Source organism: Lissotriton helveticus, chromosome 1_1 (assembly GCF_964261635.1).
Source record: "Lissotriton helveticus chromosome 1_1, aLisHel1.1, whole genome shotgun sequence".
NCBI lineage: Eukaryota > Metazoa > Chordata > Amphibia > Caudata > Salamandridae > Lissotriton > Lissotriton helveticus.
Genome location: NC_136057.1, coordinates 1,191,115,232 through 1,191,137,141, shown reverse-complemented (window position 1 = coordinate 1,191,137,141; position 21,910 = coordinate 1,191,115,232). Strand labels below are relative to the sequence as shown.

At 41.3% G+C, this 21,910-nt stretch overlaps 1 protein-coding gene across 3 annotated transcripts in view; it reads right to left on the bottom strand.

Moving 5' to 3' along the window:
* Window positions 1-21,910, bottom strand: part of MAGI2 (membrane associated guanylate kinase, WW and PDZ domain containing 2) — a 2,996,284-nt gene that overhangs the window by 371,426 nt on the left and 2,602,948 nt on the right. For all 3 annotated transcript variants that reach the window (XM_078679471.1, XM_078679479.1, XM_078679488.1), the window contains one exon: window positions 13,320-13,351. In XM_078679471.1, the coding sequence (XP_078535597.1) occupies window positions 13,320-13,351 (32 nt within the window). The remainder of the gene's footprint in view (window positions 1-13,319; window positions 13,352-21,910) is intronic.

Genomic DNA, 21,910 nt, shown 5'->3' with positions numbered 1-21,910 from the left:
CTCACTTCCAAGGGTCCAGGAACTTGCTTTGGCACCACTTAGCAGAGCAGGGTTCTCAGCAGAAAAGCCCAGATACTGGAGGTGAAGTATTTGATGTCCCTGAGACTTCCAACAGAAGGTAAGCTCAACTCAAGCCCTTTGAGAACCTTAGAAAGCAGGATGCACAGAGCAAAGTTCAGTCCTCTTACTCCCAAGACAAAAGCAGCAGGGAGCAGGCAAATGCAGCAACGCAAGCAGAAAAGTGGCAGTCCCTCCTGGCAGCACAAGAGCTCTTCGTCTTGGCAGCATGTCCTCAGTCCAGAAGTGCTCTGAGTATAGGGTGTCAGAGCTCTAGTACTTATACCCGTTTTAGCCTTTGAAGTAAGGAGACTTGGAAGAAAGCTCTTTGTAGTGCAGAAGACTCTGCTGTACCTGGGCCCTGGCTCCAGACACACTACAGGGTGGTATGCAGCTCTTTGTGTGGGACAGGCACAAGCCTATTCAGGTGCACGTAACAGCTCCTCCCACAACTCTAGCTCTGGAAGACTCAGCAGGCTGGTGAAAGGCCATCAGGACATGCAGGGCACACCTCATCTCCCTGTGTGAGTGACTATCTAGATTGAATTCGCAAAGCCCAACAGTCATCCAACCCAGATGTGTTTTCACAGGATAGCCAGAGGCACAGTATGGTTAAGTAAGCAAATGCTAACTTTCTAAAAGTGGCATTTTCAGACCTGCAATTTAAAAACCAACTTCACTAAAATATGTGCAATTTTCTATCTGTTCCAAATTAGAGGATACACTTGTAAAGTGTTACAAGAAAGCTCCAATGCTAACCTAAGGGAGAGATTGGCTTTGCTGTAGTGAAAAACATGTTTAGCAGTTTTTCACTAAGAGGACTTGTAAAACTTTCAACCACATGTCCCACCGTTTAAATGGACCACGCCCTGCTCATGGGGCTACTTAGGGCTACATAGGGTCTTCCTTAGGGGTGTCTTACATGTAGTAAAAGGGTATGTTTGGGCCTGGCAAGTAAGAGTACTTGCCAGGTCGACATGGCAGCTAAAACTGCACACACAGGCTCTGCAGTGGTTAAGTGCCCAGAGTCCTAAAACCAGCAAAAGTGAAATTTGGCACAAACTCAAAAACATGAGGTCAGAACCAAAAAGACAGGAGAAACCACACCAAAATATGCCAGGTCTAACAAGCCATGACATGCTTGTCTCTAGATTTAGCAGGTCCTCCTGTTATTTGTAGCACACTTCCAATCAGCTCGACCTTTCTGCAGTGCAATGCACCTCTGAAAATGTCCCTTTATCAGCATGCAGTCCAAAAACTCAGGAAGACAGCATCCTGATTGCTGAAAATAGTTCAGATTGTAGGCCACTTGCTAAGAAAGAAAGAAAGTGAGACATGAGGAACCTCAGCACTACTTGCTGCCTTCTTATATCGAGTCTCCGATTGTTAATCATCTAAACCAGTCAATGGCAAATTTTAATTCTTGTGCTATTGGTATATATATTGGGCTTGGAGATAAATAAGCTATTTGATCATCTGAGATCAATGATTGGGGCTTGTATCACTCCCTTAACTGAAGGTATAGGAGCATTAGAAAAGAAGGTAGCTAAACTTACTTCCTTAGTAGAGGGACATAGGTATGTACAGAGTAATTCCACCCATTTTAGTCTGTTAGCACTCAAGTTCATAGGTTTATTGGAAGGGGAAGTGTTATTGATTTCATTTTAATCTCCTCCAACTTGATACCATGATTGTGGGAGGGGGCATGGTGGAGAATTGTGTAACTGATCACAACCTTAATACCATATCCTATAAGGTACGCAGTTATACCCCTAACTCTATAGGCCCAACAAACATTAGGCCTATGGACAAGGGGAATGGCCTTATGTGGCATGCTGTTGACTGTGCCTCCCTATTTGTGAGTTTGATAAGTAAAAGTTTAGGCCTGTTCATGAACAAATTGTTGATTGAACCTGTGGTACATGAGGAACCTGTTGACATATATGTGTGTTAGGGGAAAGTTGTTAAAATGTATTACTGACACCTTCTGGTACCAGCTCCAAATCTGAGCCTAGTCAGTTTAACTATGTCTGCAGAGCCACTAATAAATGCTTAAGGGCCACTCTTAATAAAAAAAAAAAACCTGGGGCAGGATGGCCATCTGCCTGAATATAAATCAGTACTGAAAGATAGAAAGCAGGAAATTAAGGAGACACTTGGGATATACTTGTGATTGCTTCTTCCACTCAGACATTGGGGGATTTTGGAAGACTGTTAAATCCAGCGAGCCCCTCATCAGACCCATGGATGGATTAGGCACAACCATCCCTGCTGATAGGTGGGAGTCGCATTTCAAAAGCATGTATGGGCTCTCTTCTATGGAACACTCACTTAGTGAGGTATGTTCCTACAGCAACCTATTAACCATCTTGTTTTCTTTAGAAGAAGTCCATTTAGCTATCATGTCAAGCCTTGGAAATAAGGCCCCGGGCCCAGATGGAGTCCCGATGGATCTCCTTAGGGCAAGACAGGAATTTTGGGCCCCTATTATCGCCAATGTCCTTAGTTGTGCCTTTAGCTCTAAACTTGGTTTCTGCTTTGTTTGTACCAGTATTTAGGAAGGGCAGTAGACAAAAACTAGCATGCTATCGACCCATCTCCTTATTGGATTCTACTGTTAAAATAGTGGACCTTATAGTCTTGCAGCATATCTTGAGCTGGGCTGAGGACAATGGCATTATTACACCCGTCCAGTATATGTTTAGAGAAGGCTTAGCAGAATTGAGCAAAGCTTGAATTTTACATTGCTAATCCCGAAATAATCTGTGGTCAAGGATGGGGCTCTATATTTGGACCATTAGCACAGCTTTCGATTGTGTTACTCGGTCATTGTTATGGGCTCTTTTTTGGGATGTAGGTCTGGAACTTGAATGAATTCATTTCCTTAGAGCCCTTCATCAAGAGCTTACTTCGTCTGTTTGTTATGGTCCTTGAGGAGAGCGTTCATCCTCTTTCTGTTTGGAAAGCGGGGTGAGGCAGGGCTGTGTGCTTGCACCAATTTTATTTTTATTATATATTAACAACTTGCACAAGTATGTTATACTGAAAGGCTATGCATTGTCTAAAATAAAAAATTACCCTCTGGCGGCTCTTTTATATGTTGATGATGTCATATGAATCAGTCAGACACCTTCTGGTCTTAAAAAAACAAATGGATAATTTTGTGTCCTTTATGGATAGCATTGAGCTAGAAACTAATTTTTCCAAGACACATTACATGGCAGTGGGACCAATGTTAATGTCCACCTTAGTAAGGATATTATTGAGGACTGTTTAAATTGTAGCTACAGTCATAATATACTATGGTAGGATTATGTCAAAAAGTTGCCCGAAGACTTATGTAGACTGGATTTCTACCTTAAAACAGAGAGAAAAATTGGGTGATGGAAAATTATTGGGAAAGAAGGAAGAGTGATATAGAATATGCAGAATTATTGAAACCTTCAGTTCGGAAATTTGTTACTATTCACTGTGCTCCTTCAAATGGGTTGTACCTTCATTGTGTTAAGTAAGGTTTGGGAGAGAATTTCATTGATGAGCCATCTAAATTAGGTCCTTTTGATCCTTCCCTTTGGGCCAATATGACACTTCATCTATTTTAGGTGGTTCATGTGCTGAGTATTTAATTCAGTCCTTGATGCACTTTGTTTTTTTTGTAAAGTATGTATACAGTGGTCCTTAAACATGTGATCAAAACTTTGCAATAAATATAGATTAGAATCAATACTATATTTTGGATGTCCAGCCGGACAAACAATTTAATAATGAAATCAGATCAATGGCATGAATAAAACGCAACATTTACGCGGGACACATTTTCTGCATCCTACAGGGAACAAACATTAACAATTATATACAACACACAAGGACATTTCAGGCAAGACAAGTTTTTAGCTTTAGAGATGTAGATCAGGTCAAGCTTTAAGTAAACAGGCAATGCATTTGTAAACACAATGGATTAACGTGCAAGCTGTTACATGGGGGTCGATGACGTTTCGATCCTATTGAACAATATTAGGATCATCATCAGGACAATGAATAGTGCATGCCTGATATTTGAAATTGCCTGTGGAAAAGGAGGAAAAGAGATATAGGGGAAAAAATTGGGGTTTGGGGAAAGGGAAGGGTTAAGGAAGACAGCATTAGATTGGCATTGTGGCGACGATAACATCCATGCCATGCCAAGCTTAGTGTCATGCATGAGGACTCAACATTGTCATGGGGTGAGTATAAGACTGAGTGCTTCAGTTAGGCAAGTCTGTGATATGTGGATTGCAAGGCCAGTAGTTAGCCAGCCGGTACGAAGGTGAAGAGATGGTGTTGGTTAAAAATTGATTGCAACTGCATAATGCGGAGTGAAGGTGAATTGATGCTGCGAGTGGTGAAGGGATCTAATGTATGTTCAATAACGCTGGGAAATGGTTGAAACTGTGCAAGAGTTGGGGTGGTGTCAAGGTGGTAAATAATGCGAAAGGGATACTGGTAGGGGCACAAATCTCGGGCGGTAGGCAGATTGGGTCTGTCTAGATAAAAGATGATGAATCATAATGCAATGAAAAACCGGAGACGTGAAGGCCGGTTCGTGATTACTTGGAGGTTCGTGATTACTTGGAGGTATCAAAAGAGAGTGGCGGGAAATTCCAAACAACACTCATCACTAACTGCTGTGCCACATTCAATTTAAAGCCTCGTGCAAGCACTAAGCAGGGGGTAAAAATTCTACGTTAGGCATAAGTCATGTGGAAGTAAAGTGAATAATTAACCGCGGAAGAGATGCATGTGGACGCTCACCGGAAAACTATTTGTCGCTTCAAATTAGAGTTATTGTTCTCATTGGAGCAGTGCACCGATGCCATTGCGAATTGAATGCATCTTGTTGTTAGACGGTACAAGGGTCACATGCGGTGTGCTGATACACTGCTAAAACAAACGAGGTATATAAGGAAGGGCCAACTACTGGTAGAGACCTCACGGAATTCTCGGGAGCCAACACACACAGGAACGCTTACCGGATAAGCCGCAGTATGCCTCAAGCGATCAGCCCAACTGACAGGGTGTGTGCGTAGTGTGCCTATAAACGGTCGTGATTGTGCGCTATACCGCTTACTGAGAATCAAGGGGCCCCATCTTGGGTGGGAAAAAGTGAGATAGAGAAAAGACTAAAAATAAAAGCAGCGATAGTGACAGGGAATTCCTTGAAATAATTCAGGGCTTAAAATAGGTGTCCGCTCTGAGCATTTATGAAATCATTACATTTTGTCAATGATTATGTACAGTCAATTAAATGGTATATTACAACTGATAACGGTATCAAAATAACAGTAATGTGTAGTGGTTTTGCTTATGAACAACATAGAGGGAATGGCAAAGGAGAACAGTGATAGGGCACACATAAAGGATTATGAACATTATGCGATCAGTCTGAAGCCCTGTGTTATATGAAACATTAGAGAAGGTTAGTAATGCATCTTATGAAGGAAATGTCTAATCAAATCAAGTTAGTCCAGTCTTCATTCCTGTTTAGGCCATTTCTGATGCTGATAGTCAGGATTATCATTCATCTTTGTTCAGAATTTTCGAGATGTCGCCTCCCCTGGATGGTTGTTTGATGACTTTTATCACTGTCCATTTGATGTCATCCTCATTATGTGCCATCTCAGTGAAGTGTTTGACAAGCGGTGCATTTGGGGTTCTACAGCGCACTATGCTCCTGTGTTGTCCAATCCTTAGTTTCACTTTCTGTGTGGTCTGACCAATGCAGATTTTTTGGCAAGGGCATATAATTAAGTAAATTACATTACAGGTGTTACAGTTAGAAAAGGAATTCAATTTAAAGGAGACAATGTTGAATGAAAAATCTTTGCCCTCCATGATTGTACTACATAGATTACAATTCCCACATTTGGCGTGCCCTGTTAGTGGTTCTAAGCCCCAGTGGGCATCACAGGTAATGGCAGGTTTAACTGTTGATAATGCTGCCCGTACCAGATGGTCTTTTAGGTTTCTGTTTTTTCGAAATGCGAAAAGTGGTTGCTCTATTGAGATATTACCAGCATTCACTATAGGCCAGTGCTTCAGAATAGGCTTACGAATGGCATTGGAAATCGGGGAAAAAGTGGTGACACAGACTATGTGCTTTGTGTTGGGTTTCTGTTTTGGGGGATAGTAACCAGTACCAGGTGCGTTTTTGAGCATTGCATACTAGTCTTTTCAGTTAGCTGCGTGCTCTGAGTTTGCTAGACAAAGTGGTTGCTTCAGACAAGTAATCTTCCTTAGAAAAGCAATTACGCCTTATGAGTAAAAATTGTGAGTAAGGTAGTGAGTCCCTCAGTACACGGGGATGATTACTCTCATACCCGAGTAGGGTGTTCCTTTCTGTTGTTTTTCTGTACAGTTTTGTGAGAAGCTCTCCATTATTGCAGTAAATTGTGAGATCAAGGAATGGAATCTGTGATCTGTCATGTGTGCTGTTGAACTTGAGACCTGAATAATTATTATTAAGCCAGTGTGAAAATTGTCCTAGGGTTTCCTCATTGTGATGCCAAATAAGCAAAATGTCATCTATATAGCGACGCCACAGTGACGCCACTCAAGAATGGATTGGAGGGTGAGAGGATGGTGCTCATCTCTAGGTGATCCATAAATGGAATGGCTAGATTGGGGGCAAAAACAGCCCCCATTGAGGTACCCTTGACCTGCTGATAGTACTCATTATCGAAATTGAAAAAGTTTCTGGTAAGACAAAGCTCTAGTAGCTGAATAATGAATTGAGTGGGTACCGGGTGGAGACGTGGTCTGTAGTCCAAGATGAGGTGGATCACGATGAGTGCCTTGATTTGTGGAATATAGGTGTACCGGCTGGCTAACTACTGGCCTTCAATCCGCATATCACAGACGTGCCTTACTGAAGCACTCAGTCTTATACTCACCCTTAGACAATGTTGAGTCCTCACACATGACACTAAGCGTGGCATGGCATGAATGTTATTGTCGCCACAATGCCAATCTAATGCTGTCTACCTTAACCCTTCCCTTTCCCCAAACCCCAATTTTTTCCCCTATATCTCTTTTCCTCCTTTTCCACAGGCATTTTCCAATATCAGACATGCACTATTCAGTGTCGCGATGATGATCCTAAAATTGTTCAATAGGATCTTTTTACTTTAAGCTTGACCTGATCTACATCTCACAAGCTAAAAACTTGTCTTGCCTGAAATGTCCTTGTGTGTTGTATATAATTGTTAATGTTTGTTCCCTGTAGGATGCAAGACTGTGCCCCATGTAAATGTTGCGTTTTATTCAAGCCATAGATCTGATTTCATTTTTAAATTGTTTGGACTGCCGGACATCCGAAATATAGTATTGATTCTAATCTATATTTATTGTAAAGTTTTGATCACATGTTTAAGGACCACTGTATACATACTTAACTGTTACCCAAGGTCCTTAACTACCTCGAGGGTTCCCTTGTGTTTTTGTAACACACCTTCATTTTTTTGTAGGCACGATAAGCACTTTGCTAAGCATTATCTAAGGCCCATTCAGAAGCAGCAAGGTTTTATTCAATGAAGAGCACCACTTTATTATCTACAGTCACTCCAGAGCGCAGAAGTTTGCTGCACTGTATGTCGTTATTTTAAAACAGCAGTTTACTACTGCAACTGTATGATGTTCTGATATTTTATCAACTGTTTCGTATCTCCTTTTTTTCTCTCGTTATATTATAATGTATTCATAATTTTATGGATTTGATAAAGTGTGGGACAAAAATCCGTTCCGCTCGCAGAATTTGCAGATTTTCGGCAAATTCGCGATCCGCAAATCTCGCGTAATTGCTGAAAAATCCGCAAATCCGCTCGAGGGTGGATTTTTTTTGGGGCCCACAGGAAGCACTTACAGTTAATGCAGGTGCTCGAGTTGAAGCTAAGTTTGTAACCATTTTAGAATGGTGCCGGCAAGCTGCCAGAGTTGAAAGTGCAACTTCAAATCTGGCAGTTTGCCGGCGCCATTCTAAAATGGTTACAAAGTTAGCTTCAACTCGAGCACCTGCCTTAACTCTGTAAATGCTTCCTGTGAGCCAAAAATTAAACCTCAACAGGAAGCACTTACAGATATAAATAAAGCAGGTGCCCGAGTTGAAGCTCAAATTCAGTAACGTTTTAATCAGCCCAAAACATTAGTGAGCACTGTGGAGGCTGGGCAAGTGTGCTTTAACCTTATATCTGCCGTCGAACATTAGCTGTAATACTCGAGGGAGGTCTTTGCATCCTTGAGTTTCTCGAACGCAACCCCCATGTAGTTCCTGTGACCAGGAGGCTGCTTTCTTCTCACCTGCTGCCCTGCTCGCTCTCTGACCCTTTATACACAAGAGGCATGTTGACACGCATAGAAGCCCCGCACCACACACTAGCGGTATAAAACGTCTTCCCGCCCTTTCCCAACTATGATGGACAGCTCACTCAAGGGACCTCAGCGCCTTTTGGCGCGGTGGCAAAGTTACATGCACACATGGTCACTGGAGGCAAATCTTCTGGCCCTTTACGCAGCTGCAGTGTAGGAAAAGCACTATACATTTACCCAACAAGGTAGCACTTACTGATTAGCCAGTAGAAAGTACTCCAGTTGAGAAGAGGTATTGCACAAAACGGTGGCATCTTCGTGGATAACTATGCAGGGCAGGATTCATTCTGGCACGAGGCTCCTGGCACAAAAATTAAACCTCAACAGAAAGCACTTACAGATATAAAGCAGGTGCCCGAGTTGAAGCTCAAATTCAGTAACGTTTTAATCAGCCCAAAACATTAGTGAGCACTGTGGAGGCTGGGCAAGTGTGCTTTAACCTTATATCTGCCGTCGAACATTAGCTGTAATACTCGAGGGAGGTCTTTGCATCCTTGAGTTTCTCGAACGCAACCCCCATGTAGTTCCTGTGACCAGGAGGCTGCTTTCTCCTCACCTGCTGCCCTGCTCGCTCTCTGACCCTTTATTCACAAGAGGCATGTTGACACGCATAGAAGCCCTGCACCACACACTAGCGGTATCAAACGGCTTCCCGCCCTTTCCCAACTATGATGGACAGCTCACTCAAAGGACCTCGGCGCCTTTTGGCGCGGTGGCAAAGTTACAGGCACACATGGTGAGTGGAGACAAATCTTCTGGCCCTTTACGCAGCTGCAGTGTAGGAAAAGCACTATACATTTACCCAACGAGGTAGCACTTATTGATTAGCCAGTAGAGTACTCCAGTTGAGTAGAGTGCAAATCGCAAAAAAATCTGCGAGTTCGCGGGAAAATCTGCAAATTCGCGGATTTTTTTGCAATTTCGCGCAAATTGTACCAACCGCAGATCTGCAAAATTCGCCCATACTTAGATTGGATGTGTTTGTTTAAAAAAAAAAAGCTTGCTCTATCTATTATGCTTTCATAGCAATTCTTTTATGCCTGAATAAAGTTTGATTGATTGATATGTTTGACCTGCCAGAATTTATCAGGGGAACACTGCAGGGGAACACTGCAAGGGTTTGATAATTATCACACAAACTGTTGTTCAGATTTCCAGGCAAACTACTGTTTCGACAGAGATTGAAATCTAGCCCAGAACTTGTAATCAGTGCTGGACTGGTTTGTTGCCATATTATTCAGTGAAATTTAATGCTGTTTATGGCTGTATTAAATTGGCCAGAAAATTCATAATAGACTTTTGTTCAGAAATTATGTCTTGCGGTAACTGGCTAGATTCTGTAATTAGGCTGCAATGAACATTTGATTTTATGGATGTGACTTTTTTTGTGGACTTAGGGTTTGAGAATCTGTGTTAATGGAAGGATTTTGAAAACCTCGCCATCTTAAGTTAGTACTTACTCCTCTACAGAGTGTAAATGATTTACGTCAATGGAAGACTGCTATTGGCCTAACAGAAGTAAATAGTTGATTGTGAAATCTGAATGGCAGCAATTAGTAAAGGGTATTTTGAACCTGTATCAGATTGACATTTTTAGGCCACATTTATCATTGAATAATCCAAAAGCAATGTTCATAACATCCACTTTTTTAAAAATAACAATAAAACTATTTAAAAATCACAATAAAACTAGGACATCAAACAATAAAACTGTGGTCAGTGTTTTCAATGATCTCCAAGTATTGCCACTGTAGACATTCCAGCATCTCAGGTTGCATTTATACTACTTCACCAGAATCAAGCTAAGACCGTACAATACTTGTCAGTGACATTGACAAAGAACTCTCTGGAAAAGCAGTTCTGTTGTAAAGAAATAGAAGTAGTACCCTTCGAATATTTCTTTATTCTTATTGACATTTTTCAATTTTCGAGTTGTAGTATTTCAATGTTATCAAAATACTTTTTGATGTTTTTCCTTTTAAAAACTGGATCCAGGGTGCAATGACCTAGTAGAACGGTTACAACCCTGCTATTTTGCCTTTTTCTTGGCAATCATATGCAGTCTCTAAAACAATGTATGCTCTTGACAGAGGATAGACACACAACCTATTCCCCTTCTGTTGTTTGCCAATGACTTGATGATCATGAATTTGCTTGCTCTCCAGTTGAGTTTTAACACCACATTCATTGACTGCTTGTACAGTAAGACTGAGGCTTTGGTGTTCGGCAGAAGGGTATAGAAGCAAAAGTGGTTTCTGAATCTGGAAGCTCCAGAGGTGGTGTATCATTATAGGTACTAAGGCACTGAATTTTGCAAAACCTTGTCTTTGGGATTACATTTCAAAAAGGTACATGACAGCGCTGTCAGTGATGTGAGAGACACAAATCTATCTAATGCAAAATTTGGAGGGATTTCATTGATACTTTGAATAAAAGCTTATCTTAAAAAGATTAAGCCTATTGCACTACATCCATACCTATTGCTCTGCTTGGCAAATAATGCCAACTAGAACTTTGACAAACTGAAAAGGCATTCCTTCCTTGCCTTCTCCCAAGCAATTTGTTCAGAACTTGGGGCTTTATTCAGTTTGGCAGAGGGATACTCAGTGGCAAACTTGGCGGGTGTATTTTCCGTCGTATTACAAGTGCATGCAGCCTTTGGCAACTTATAGTAAGGCGGGCAGGATTTCTATCATGTGATAACATTGAGTATCCCATCCTCTAAACTATAAATTTGGCCTTGTTCAGTCTGTTTCAAAAATGGGTATTGGCAGTAAAATATTTTGTAAAACTGTTTGATTAGCCCAAAGGATCAATCGCTGGTACATGTTTGAGAGAACTAATTAACTCTTCTTCTGTTTGGACGTGCACCGTTTGTGCACAAATCAATGGCCTATTTAAAAAGTATGATTTTTCTATAAGAAGTTTGACAGCAATAATCAAGCAATGATAAATAGACCGGTATTACAAATGAGATTTAATGAAGACTACGATTCGGTGACCAGAATTAAATTACATTTTATATTAAATGTGGTCAAAAAGCAGTTTGGGAACATCAGGCGATTTGAGTATTATCTGTGATTAATAATTTTTATTAACATGCCCATTTCATGAAAAACGAAGAAAATTACATTTCTGACCATATTATTTTCAGAAGGTGGTCGAGTCAGGTGCCTATTTGTTTTAATTAGAAAGTTTTAAAACTGATTCTTGACAAGTTGTGTTTCTGTGGTTTCATTTTATTCCTTTTAAATTATAATTAAAACATATTTGATATAAATGCTTCTATTTGTTCATGAGGACTAGTTGTCTAGCAGACTAATATTGAATTTGAATTGAAAACAATTATATGCAATACCATCAGAAAATCTTAATGTCCCTGACACGTACTGTACTTCCTACTGCAATAAGGATCCATTTGTCCATGTATTTAAATGTTTAGAGCCACCTTGAAAGGCAAAGCGTAAATTGAGGAATCACAAATGACAACCAGCAGGGTCGGGTACTATATAGTTACAAAACCCTTCCCAGTCTGGTAGTTAGTACACTGGCATCAACTACTATTACACCTCTTCACAGAATTACACGCCATTTGTAGTAAAAAATGTACACAGTAAAAATGTCAACTGTAAAACTTTACTTTGAACATGCTATATACGTCGTAACAAATGTAACGAGAAATCATGGTAAATCACAGGAGCCCGGTGGTCCCAAGAATTTTGGTCAGTTATTTCATCACAAAATGCGCCCTTGCGTCAAAAATTGACATGCGGACACATGCACTAAACAATAGCACAAATTGATAGATTTGAATTTTGCATATTTACATTGAATTGTGATGAAAATTCACATAATTGCAAAAAAGCAAATTACGTGAATTTCACCCCCCCCCCCCCAACTATCCTAATATGGGTTAGTTTTTTAGATCTGCCTGCCAAATTAGATTTCACAGATGTAGGCAATTAACTAATCTTGAGTCTAGGGCCATTTCCGATTCACAATAACTGGACCCCTCACGTCCAGAAGCAAATGTTTTGACCTTGAAGGACATGGTCCACTAATTTCTCATTAAATCAGATTGGTTAATTTATACACCTAGGTGATATATGCACCTGGAAGTAATCATGAAAATTAATAATCAATATGAATGTTAATGCAAAGATTGTTAAATTTTATTGATTATCTAACAAAGCTAAAACCTCTTTTTCTTCTAAAAAAAATTGTTGCTTGGATTTTAGGGAATTCTGTAGGGCAACAAACTTTGTTTTCCACCGCCAAGCCATGCTGACTTCTTGGAACCTGTAAGCCCTCCTGAAGTTACACTCCACCTAGCCTGCTGAATGCCATTGCAAATAGCTTTTCTCTTCCCTTATTGTCCCCGCCTCCACTCTGCAACTTTGTCCTTGCATGAACTGTCTTGTACACCGCACGGTAGGCTTGCTTTTTTTTCATTGAGCTTTGCAAACTGACCCGGGCTCCCTGTGATTGAGAGAGCCATCTTCTATTCAACAGTTTGCGTGCTTTCAATGGGTCCATTATGCACACTTCCATTATGCACACTGTGTATTCTGAACGTGCTGCATCTACATAGAGAATAATATGCTAAAATGGTCTTTTGCATATGCATTAGACATTTCGCATTTACAAAATGTACATTCTACTGTGGTTCATTTGAGCATGCTTTACTTGTCAAATCCTGGTTTGGGTAACTTCTAGTTTTCTTTGCATGGACTAGGAACTTGCAAATCAGGTTACTTTAGTGAATCAATTAAAAAAACTCACAAGGTGCTTACAATTGTTTTGATCAATTTGTCATAATATCAATAATATGCTTCACTTTGTATAGTGAAAAGATTACTTACTTGTTTGGAACTTTTCCAAGGAGAAAAGAAACCTGCAAACAATGAGAAATAACAATATTAATGCAGAAGAATATATAATGATAATTAACTTCTTCATTAAAACTAAGAATCACACACACACCATGCAAACACTCAAACACAAAGGCACCCACGAATATGGATGCACACACATACGGTCACTATGTTTTCAGTATTTTATTTGTCCATAATAGATGCATACAATGCATATCAGCAAGCTTAAAGCACCTCAAAACACAGCTTGTTTTCCACGACCGGCTTCACTATAGTCACTTTATTAAACCTGATCAAATATATTTCAGTTTCATTTTTAACAGTACCTTGAAGTAACCCGACAACCCTATGATCTAAACTCTGGAATGTGCTGGAGACAAGTGTGAATGTTGGGATTAAAGGAGGAAAAGTGTGTTTTCTTCTCCTCAACCAATGTTTTCAGAATATCGATTAACATTTTGGAAAAGGTAGGCCACTTGTAACCCCAAAACAAAATCAATCTATAGTTGCTTGCCAAGTTTGTGTAACATATATAGATAGGAACAATAATTCTGTCCATCAGGAGGCTGATGGAATATGTAGTACCAATAGCGGAGGAGCCTGACCAGTACACATGGGCACCAAATAAATAGAATCTTCATGCAGAGAGTAGACAGCACTTCATTCCCTAGACCATGTGATGATCCACCAAAACAAATTGTTGTGCTAAGAGCCATAAAAATCGAGTTATTCTGTTAGAATATTGTGTTTTAACTATGTCCTAAAAATGCTTGAATCCAGATATCAACTACCACAACATTGTGAATATATGAATGTATGTATAGGTAAGTACACATTCACAATTCATAACTCCACACCTATATACTTTGATGAATTATATAGCTTAAGGGAATGTGCATGTGTAATTAAGAATAGTAAATATATACTTACGTTTATATATATCGCTTCATGATATTGTGGTAATAGTATTCTGGTTACAATATTTTGTATATGATATTCTGACATACAAAGAAAATTGCAACAAACAGCTAGTCTCCATGATCTGATGTTGTATACTCATTTTTAATACAAAATGACATCGAGAACGCAATGTCATTCTAAATTGAAATGTATCAAAACAAATTGGAGGTACCCCTGTAATCTGTGGCAGGGAAGGGGGTCTAACAGTAGGAAAAATTTAAGATCCCTGACTTTTTCGCTAGCTTGTTGACAATAGCAAAAAATATTCTCAGTGGACCCGGTCTAGCTTCAGAAGTACAATTATGTAGGTTATCATACATTGGACTAAAAGCTCCACTAGGCAAAATTAAACAGCTGAACCCAGAACATTTTTAACACACAGATGAAAATATCAATCGAACAATGTTATGTAATGTAAAAAATGATCATAAATTTTATTGTTAAACTCCCAATTGGGTTACGATCTAAAAAGATATACCGCACATGTAATTAAAAAACATCATCAAATTCTTAAGTCAAAGTTAAAACAACAGTCGACGCAGCGTTTCGGTGCTTTTTTCTTTTTTAACACCTTCTTCAGGACTCTAAAACATTTGACTCCAATTGCTCTGTATTATGTGAACGATTGGTTTCAAATAGATTGGTTTCAAATTGATTCAACACGTATTATTAGTTGCTCAGGTACCTCAGGTTTCCTTAAGCTCTCTCATTAGAGTGATATGCTCTTCTGATTGCACGGAGGAGCCACCGTTTAATGATAATCAAAAAAGGAACTTCTATGGTTTATAAGCCTGTTGTAGATAGAGGCTACTTCCTTAGAAGAACTTAATCTTGCTCGTTTATATGCTTCAAGTAACAAGTTTCTCCTTGTTTTGATATAAGGGCCAATCTCTTAATCGGAATTCGGCCTCCCTGCTCCTCCGTGACAGCGTCTTCTTCAAATTTGAAACCAATCTATTTGAAACCAATCGTTCACATAATACAGAGCAATTGGAGTCAAATGTTTTAGAGTCCTGAAGAAGGTGTTAAAAAAGAAAAAAGCACCGAAACGCTGCGTCGACTGTTGTTTTAACTTTGACTTAAGAATTTGATGATGTTTTTTAATTACATGTGCGGTATATCTTTTTAGATCGTAACCCAATTGGGAGTTTAACAATAAAATTTATGATCATTTTTTACATTACATAACATTGTTCGATTGATATTTTCATCTGTGTGTTAAAAATGTTCTGGGTTCAGCTGTTTAATTTTGCCTAGTGGAGCTTTTAGTCCAATGTATGATAACCTACATAATTGTACTTCTGAAGCTAGACCGGGTCCACTGAGAATATTTTTTGCTATTGTCAACAAGCTAGCGAAAAAGTCAGGGATCTTAAATTTTTCCTATTCTAAATTGAAAGCCAGCCGGTCAAGTCTTGTTTTTGTAGCCACACGGGTGGCAACAAAATTATAACATTCCAAGCAGCCTAGTGCCTTGATCACTCCTTGTATTTTCCACAGGTTTTTAATAAGTGTGCCTCATTTCTTGAATTTAATAAACTATGTGAAAACCTGCCGGAGTATCTTAATTTGGTTCCCTTTTCCTCCTTTTACACTTACAATAAGTTTCTCAGATCAGAAATGGAATGTCCAGTGGAAAAGCAAGCGCTGTAGCTCTCTATGCCATGACAGGTTAAATTCAGATTGCCAAACTTGTGGTTGAGTCATGTACCTGGTATCATCTCTTCCTGAATAAGATGCAAATTAGCCCTTCCAAATGACTATCAAGTCGAAGAAAACACAGCAATATCAATATAGTTTTACATGTTCTGGGTACACACCATCCACACACCACAGAATCTGGCAAAATTCCCAAAAGACTGTAGCCTCTCTCATGGAGTGATTACTTTCAATAGGTTTCTCTTGACAACGATCTAGAATTCCTCAACAGCAGCTAATTCAATCTATGTAAAATCCATCAGTATGGTTGGCCAATGGAAGAAAGTGGCAAGATGTGCGTGGTATCTTCCGGTTGTAGGGACTCTTGTCCCTTTTGCTGCACCCCTCCACTAATGTGCATTTTGGTTCTGTCCCCTGCGCGACCTTAGAACGCTGCCACGCCAAAGGTTCTAAGTCGATCTCCCTGTGAGGAAGATGACGAGGCACCGGCGGTGTGAGCTGTGGTTGAGGTCCTTATCTGATGTTATCTGAATAAACACCAGACTTCAAGTATACTTGACGGCTTCCTGTGATGTTTAGACGTGAGGATGTTAATCTTTTAAATGTCACACTGGCGACGATTGATGGACACAGAAGCGTTGATGTGGAATGAGAAGTGACCTCAACACGAATAAATTCAACTAAGCAGGACTCTGCGTTCGACGGTGCTGTGAGTAATTACCTTGAAACACTCGTGAATTTCACTGACATAAAATAACTCATTAAATCTTCAACACGTCTGCATTCTGACAGAAGTCTTGTGGCACTGCTAACGTTAGGGACTGTTTTACGCTCTCAGACCTTTTGGAAAACAAATTCGGTAGTCTACACGAAGCAAAAGTGAAGAATTATTTTTTGGGTGAGAAAATTAGCAAGGAAAGTTGGGCGGACTCGTCAATTTTGAAGACAAACTGATGCAGAACGGTAACTCATTGGTGAATTTGGCAGACAGACAGAGTTTTTGAGGAGCTGAGCAATGTTTGTCCGTGTGGCAGTCCGTGTAGCAGTATAAGTTGTAGGTGGTTGTGTTGGAAGACGCTGTCCCTGTGGAACTGTCACAACTGCAGCCTACACATGCCTGGTGTTAGAAGTCAGGAGAAGAGAGTGAGTTCAACCCCTTGAAGGGTAGTGAAGAATCTAGCTTCAAATATTTGTGGCGAGTTCCCAGGAGTACATTAGCTGGAGGAACGGTCATGTCACTCACCTGAGGACCAGGTGCAGGGACACTCCACTAACAAGTGCCTTCGGTTATGTGGCAGGGCCGGTCACGCTGTCTGGCCCAGCTCTTCACGAACAAATCACAAAGGGGCACTTGTAAGGTGCAGACGTTTTTTGGATACACTGACTGACACTGCAGGTGTGTGATCGAATGTTGTGGGGTAGCACCAACTCGGAGCTTGTGAGGTGAACCTTCATCTGCCGGTCGTGCTGACTGGCACAGCACCTAATAACTATCTGTCGGAAGGGACGCTGCTAGGAGCTGTTGTGTCCTATCACACGGTCTGGTGCAACATAACACCATAGGTTTTAGGTGTAGGAGACCGGTCTCCTCATTGTGTACACTATAAGAAGGGATTGCTTTGGTTGACAGCTGTACATTTTGCTTTTTTTATGATGACCAGGCACCAGGGAAAATGGGCAGCTCTCTTTGACAATGTGCACAAGATGTCCACAAATATGTATGCAGAGTAAACATCGTGAACCCAAGGTATCTTGTACTGCAGGTTGTTCATTCAGTTTGTTAAAATTGCGGGAGCACCGCACCGTCTAGTGGACTAGTCTTTAATTATACCTTACTATATTCAATCGGTACTGTGGCTAACTCCAAATTTTAGGTTTTGACTCCATTGTATTTCGCTCCTAGAGGAGGTGCGGCACTGGGACAATAACTTTGTGTTTAGGAACTGTAGTACGTTCATGCAAAATGTAACGCCACCACCATTTTTTTGGGTACACCAGGGGAACCTCCTCTAAAATGGAACAAGTGGAAGAAGGTGTTCCAGAACTCTGCTGTGGTATGTGGGCCTAATCTAGGTTTGGAAAGGAAGGTGGCATTACTCCTACACTATTTAGGAGCTGAAGGGCAAGAGATTTTTGAACACCTACCTGATTTGAATGCAAATGATGCCAAAGGTCTGAGTGAATATGAAATAAGTTTGAAAAAGTTAGACATACACTTCTTGCCTAAGATTAGCACCATCATGGAACGTTACCATTTTGGGAGAAGGGGACAGAAAGAAGGGGAATAAGTGGAAAAATTTGCGTCAGAGTTAAGAAAGTTGGCCGCAAGCAGCAAGTTTGTAGGACTTGCGAGGAGAGAATAAGAGATCAGTTCCTTTTGACGTGGAAGATAGAAAGAATACGTGAAGAGCTCTGGCTGAAAGATGATCCGCCTTTGGGGGAGGTATTAATTGTTGCCAAACAGGTGGAACACATGATGAAGTGTGTCAGTGAAATTAAGCAAGATTGTGAGGAAAAGGCTAAGGTTAATGAAGTTAAGAGTGAGAATGAAAGTGTGCTAGTGGTTAAAGGTGCAAAAGGTGTTCAGAAGGAAACCAAGGGAGGTTGGAGTCAAAAAGGGAATTGCTACAGGTGTGGAAGAACAGGCCTTTGGGCTAACAGCAGGGAATGCCCGGCGCTCAAAGTAACCTGCAAGAAGTGCGGAAGGAGAGGTCATTGTAGAACCTGCAGCAAGAGCAATGTTACAGGAGAAACAGTAGAGAAGACTCTACACAAGTCTGTGAGGAAATTATACTGCATGTTGAGAGTGGGGCTGTGTGCAACCCGAATGACTACATAACAATTGAAGAGACAGAAATTGAAGCCAACTTACAATTGTTTCGGCAGAAGCTTTTGAGAAATTGTCTAAATGCAAGATGAAACTCCAAAGAATGGATGTTAGGCAGGGTGGATAAGGGGGTCAACCCATACGCATGAGAAGTTTCTTTTGGGTTACGGTTGGCTATAAGGACAGAATTGCTGTAACCAAGGTTTATGTATCTAATAAAGGGGACAACATACTGGGATGGCATGCGCAAAAAGACGTTGGCATCTATCTCAATCCTAACAAGGACCCGCAAATTCTGGTACAAGAGGTGGACAATATAGGTGTAAGTATTGAAGATGAGTTCAAAGGAGTGTTCTCAGATAAGATAGGCTGTCTGAAGAACTATGTGCACAGGATCAGGCTAAAAGGGAGTGAAATACCAGTAACAGCCAAGGTCAGAAACCTGCCAATTTCCATGCAAGAACCCGTGAGAGAAGAATTTGAGAAACTGTATTGTTTGGGAGTAATTGAGCCGGTGGAGGCCACGGAGTGGCTTGCACCTATTGTGGCAGCGAAGAAAGGGAATGGGGCAGTGCGCCTATGCATAGACTTGAGGGCTCCTAACAAGGAAGTAATAGTGGACAAGTTTCCCCTCCCTAATATAGCCCAAATGATGAGCAGACTAGCTGGTGCTAAGGTCTTTTCCACCCTAGGCCTCATGTCAGCTTATTATCAGGTTAGGTTGCACCCAGAGTCACAAGATCTCACTGCTTTTGTTACACCCATGGGGGCCTACAGGTTTAAGCGAATGCCTTTTGGATTTGTCTCGGCTGCAGCTGTTTTCCAAAGGATCATGAACAATCTTCTTAAAGGAATTCCTGGAGTCCTATGCTACCAGGATGATGTTCTGATCTTTGGAGAAGATAACACTCAACATGAGGGCAGGCTCAGACAAGTTCTAGAGAGATTCTTAGAGCAAGGCCTAACTGTTAAGAAGGAGAAATGTTGGATTGGGTGCTCAGAGACAGAGTTTCTGGGACATAAGGTAACCGGGGAAGGAATACTTCCCAAAACAGAGTTACAGAACACTATCATAAGCTTAACTCCTCCCAGTAGCAAAGAGGAAATCAAATCATTCATGGGCATGATTGAGTTTTATAGCAAGTTTGTCCAGAACTTTGCCAGGCGTACCTACGAGATTCGCAATCTTCTAAGAAAGGGGGTAACATTTGACTGGAGTGAGGCATGCCAAAAAGAATTTGACGACACCAAGAAAGCACTGGCCGAGGCACCCAATCTCAGAGCTTTTGTTCCTGGTAGGAGGGCCTTCCAGACCACGGATGCCAGCACTAAAGGCTTGTGTGCGGTCCTTACTCAGGAAGGTGAAAAGGGGGAAGAGACTATAGCATTCGACTCCAGATTCCCACGTCAGGCAGAGTACAACTACTCAGTTATCAAGAAAGAGGCACTTGCGGTGCATTGGGCAACCAACAACTTTAGAGATTTTATATGGGGAACAAAGTTCGACATAAAGACTGACCGCAAGCCCCTTGTAGAAGTCTTTACCAAGAAGGGTTTAGACGTCATCTCAAGCAGAATAAGAAGGTGGGTAGTGAGCTTACAAGAATACACCTTTGGGGTAGAGTACATACCAGGGGTGAAGAATGTAGCCGCTGACTGTCTCTCGCAGCTGGTAAAGGAAACCCCAGGAGGGATAGAGGAGGAGAACAGGCCAAGTGAAGAGGAAAATGTGATGGAGAGCAAGAACGTATGTGCCATCACTCAAGGGGCATTGAATGAAGAACTCTGGAAGGTGGAGTTGGAGGGTGATGTGCTTCTTCAAGAAGTATGCGCAAAGACCAAGGGAGGTTGGTCTGACTGCAACAAGAAGGAGGAGTCTCTCTGACCATTCTGGATGGACAGAGATGAACTATCCGTTGCGGAAAATTGTCTTTTCCATGGTACCAAGTTGAGTCCGCCACGGAATTTGAGAGAAGTGCTGGTTAATTTGGCCCATGAAGGTCACCTGGGCATCACTACAACTAAGCAGAGGTTACCACTAGACTACTGGTGGCCGAATATGGATATAGAGATAGAGAGGAAGAGAAGGGAGTGTGTACCCTGCTCAGCCAGCGGCAAGGTACTTAAACAATACAAACCTCCTATGCACTGCAGGACTCTGGCCGAAGGCCCGTGGGCTGATGTAGCCTTAGACCGTTGTGAGGCTGTTATCATGAGAGAACCATACCCCGTACATCCTGGTACTTATGGACTCATACTCTAAGTGGCCTGAGCTGAAGTTTGTGTTTGAAATAACCACCAAGTCGGTCATTGAGCTTCTCCAGGAAGTGTTCCTCTGCAAGGGGGTGCCCAGTAGTATCCACACGGATAATGGGGTGCAACTCTGCTCGAGAGAAATGAAGGAATTCCTAGAGTGCAATGGGATCAAACACAGGTTGGGCGCTCTCTACCACCCAGAGAACAATGGGATGGTTGAGAGATTCAACAAGACCATCAAAGAATGCATACTGCTAGCCAGAGCTAGTGGTTGTGTTGGAAGGCAGGAGGTGATCAAACACCTAGAAGCTTACAAATTAACTCCTCATCAAACCACTGGCATGACACCATTTGAGCTGTTAAGAGCTAGGAAACCCAATTCCAGGTTGGTACCGGGGTGGATGAAATGGTACAAGGGGTGGACAACCCCCATTCGAGAAACACCTTGGAGAGACAGAGAACAAAGGGCCATGGTGGATAGAAAGAGAAGATTCAATAGGGCCCATGTGGTGAAAGAGATTGAGTACAAGGTTGGGGACCTTGTGAAAATCAGAGCCCCCACAGGGAAGGCGAGCTGGTGGGAATTTACAGAGCCCACAAGGATTGTCAAACTATTCAGAAATGCTATCAAAACTCAGGATGGGCGTATCTGGAACCTGAGCAGAGTGGCAAGGTGTGACATTCCCACTTAACATGGGACATGCTGGGCTCTGGGGAGTCAGACAAGCCTGATTCTGCTAGGTTGGTGAGTCATCAAGTGATGGGAGGATTGGCACTCACTGCAGGCTGAGTGGTAGGGTCATCTGTCGTCCCAAATATTTGGATCAGTATGTAGATAAGTAGTCCTGAGGTTTTCTTGCTTTGTTGTTGTTTTAAC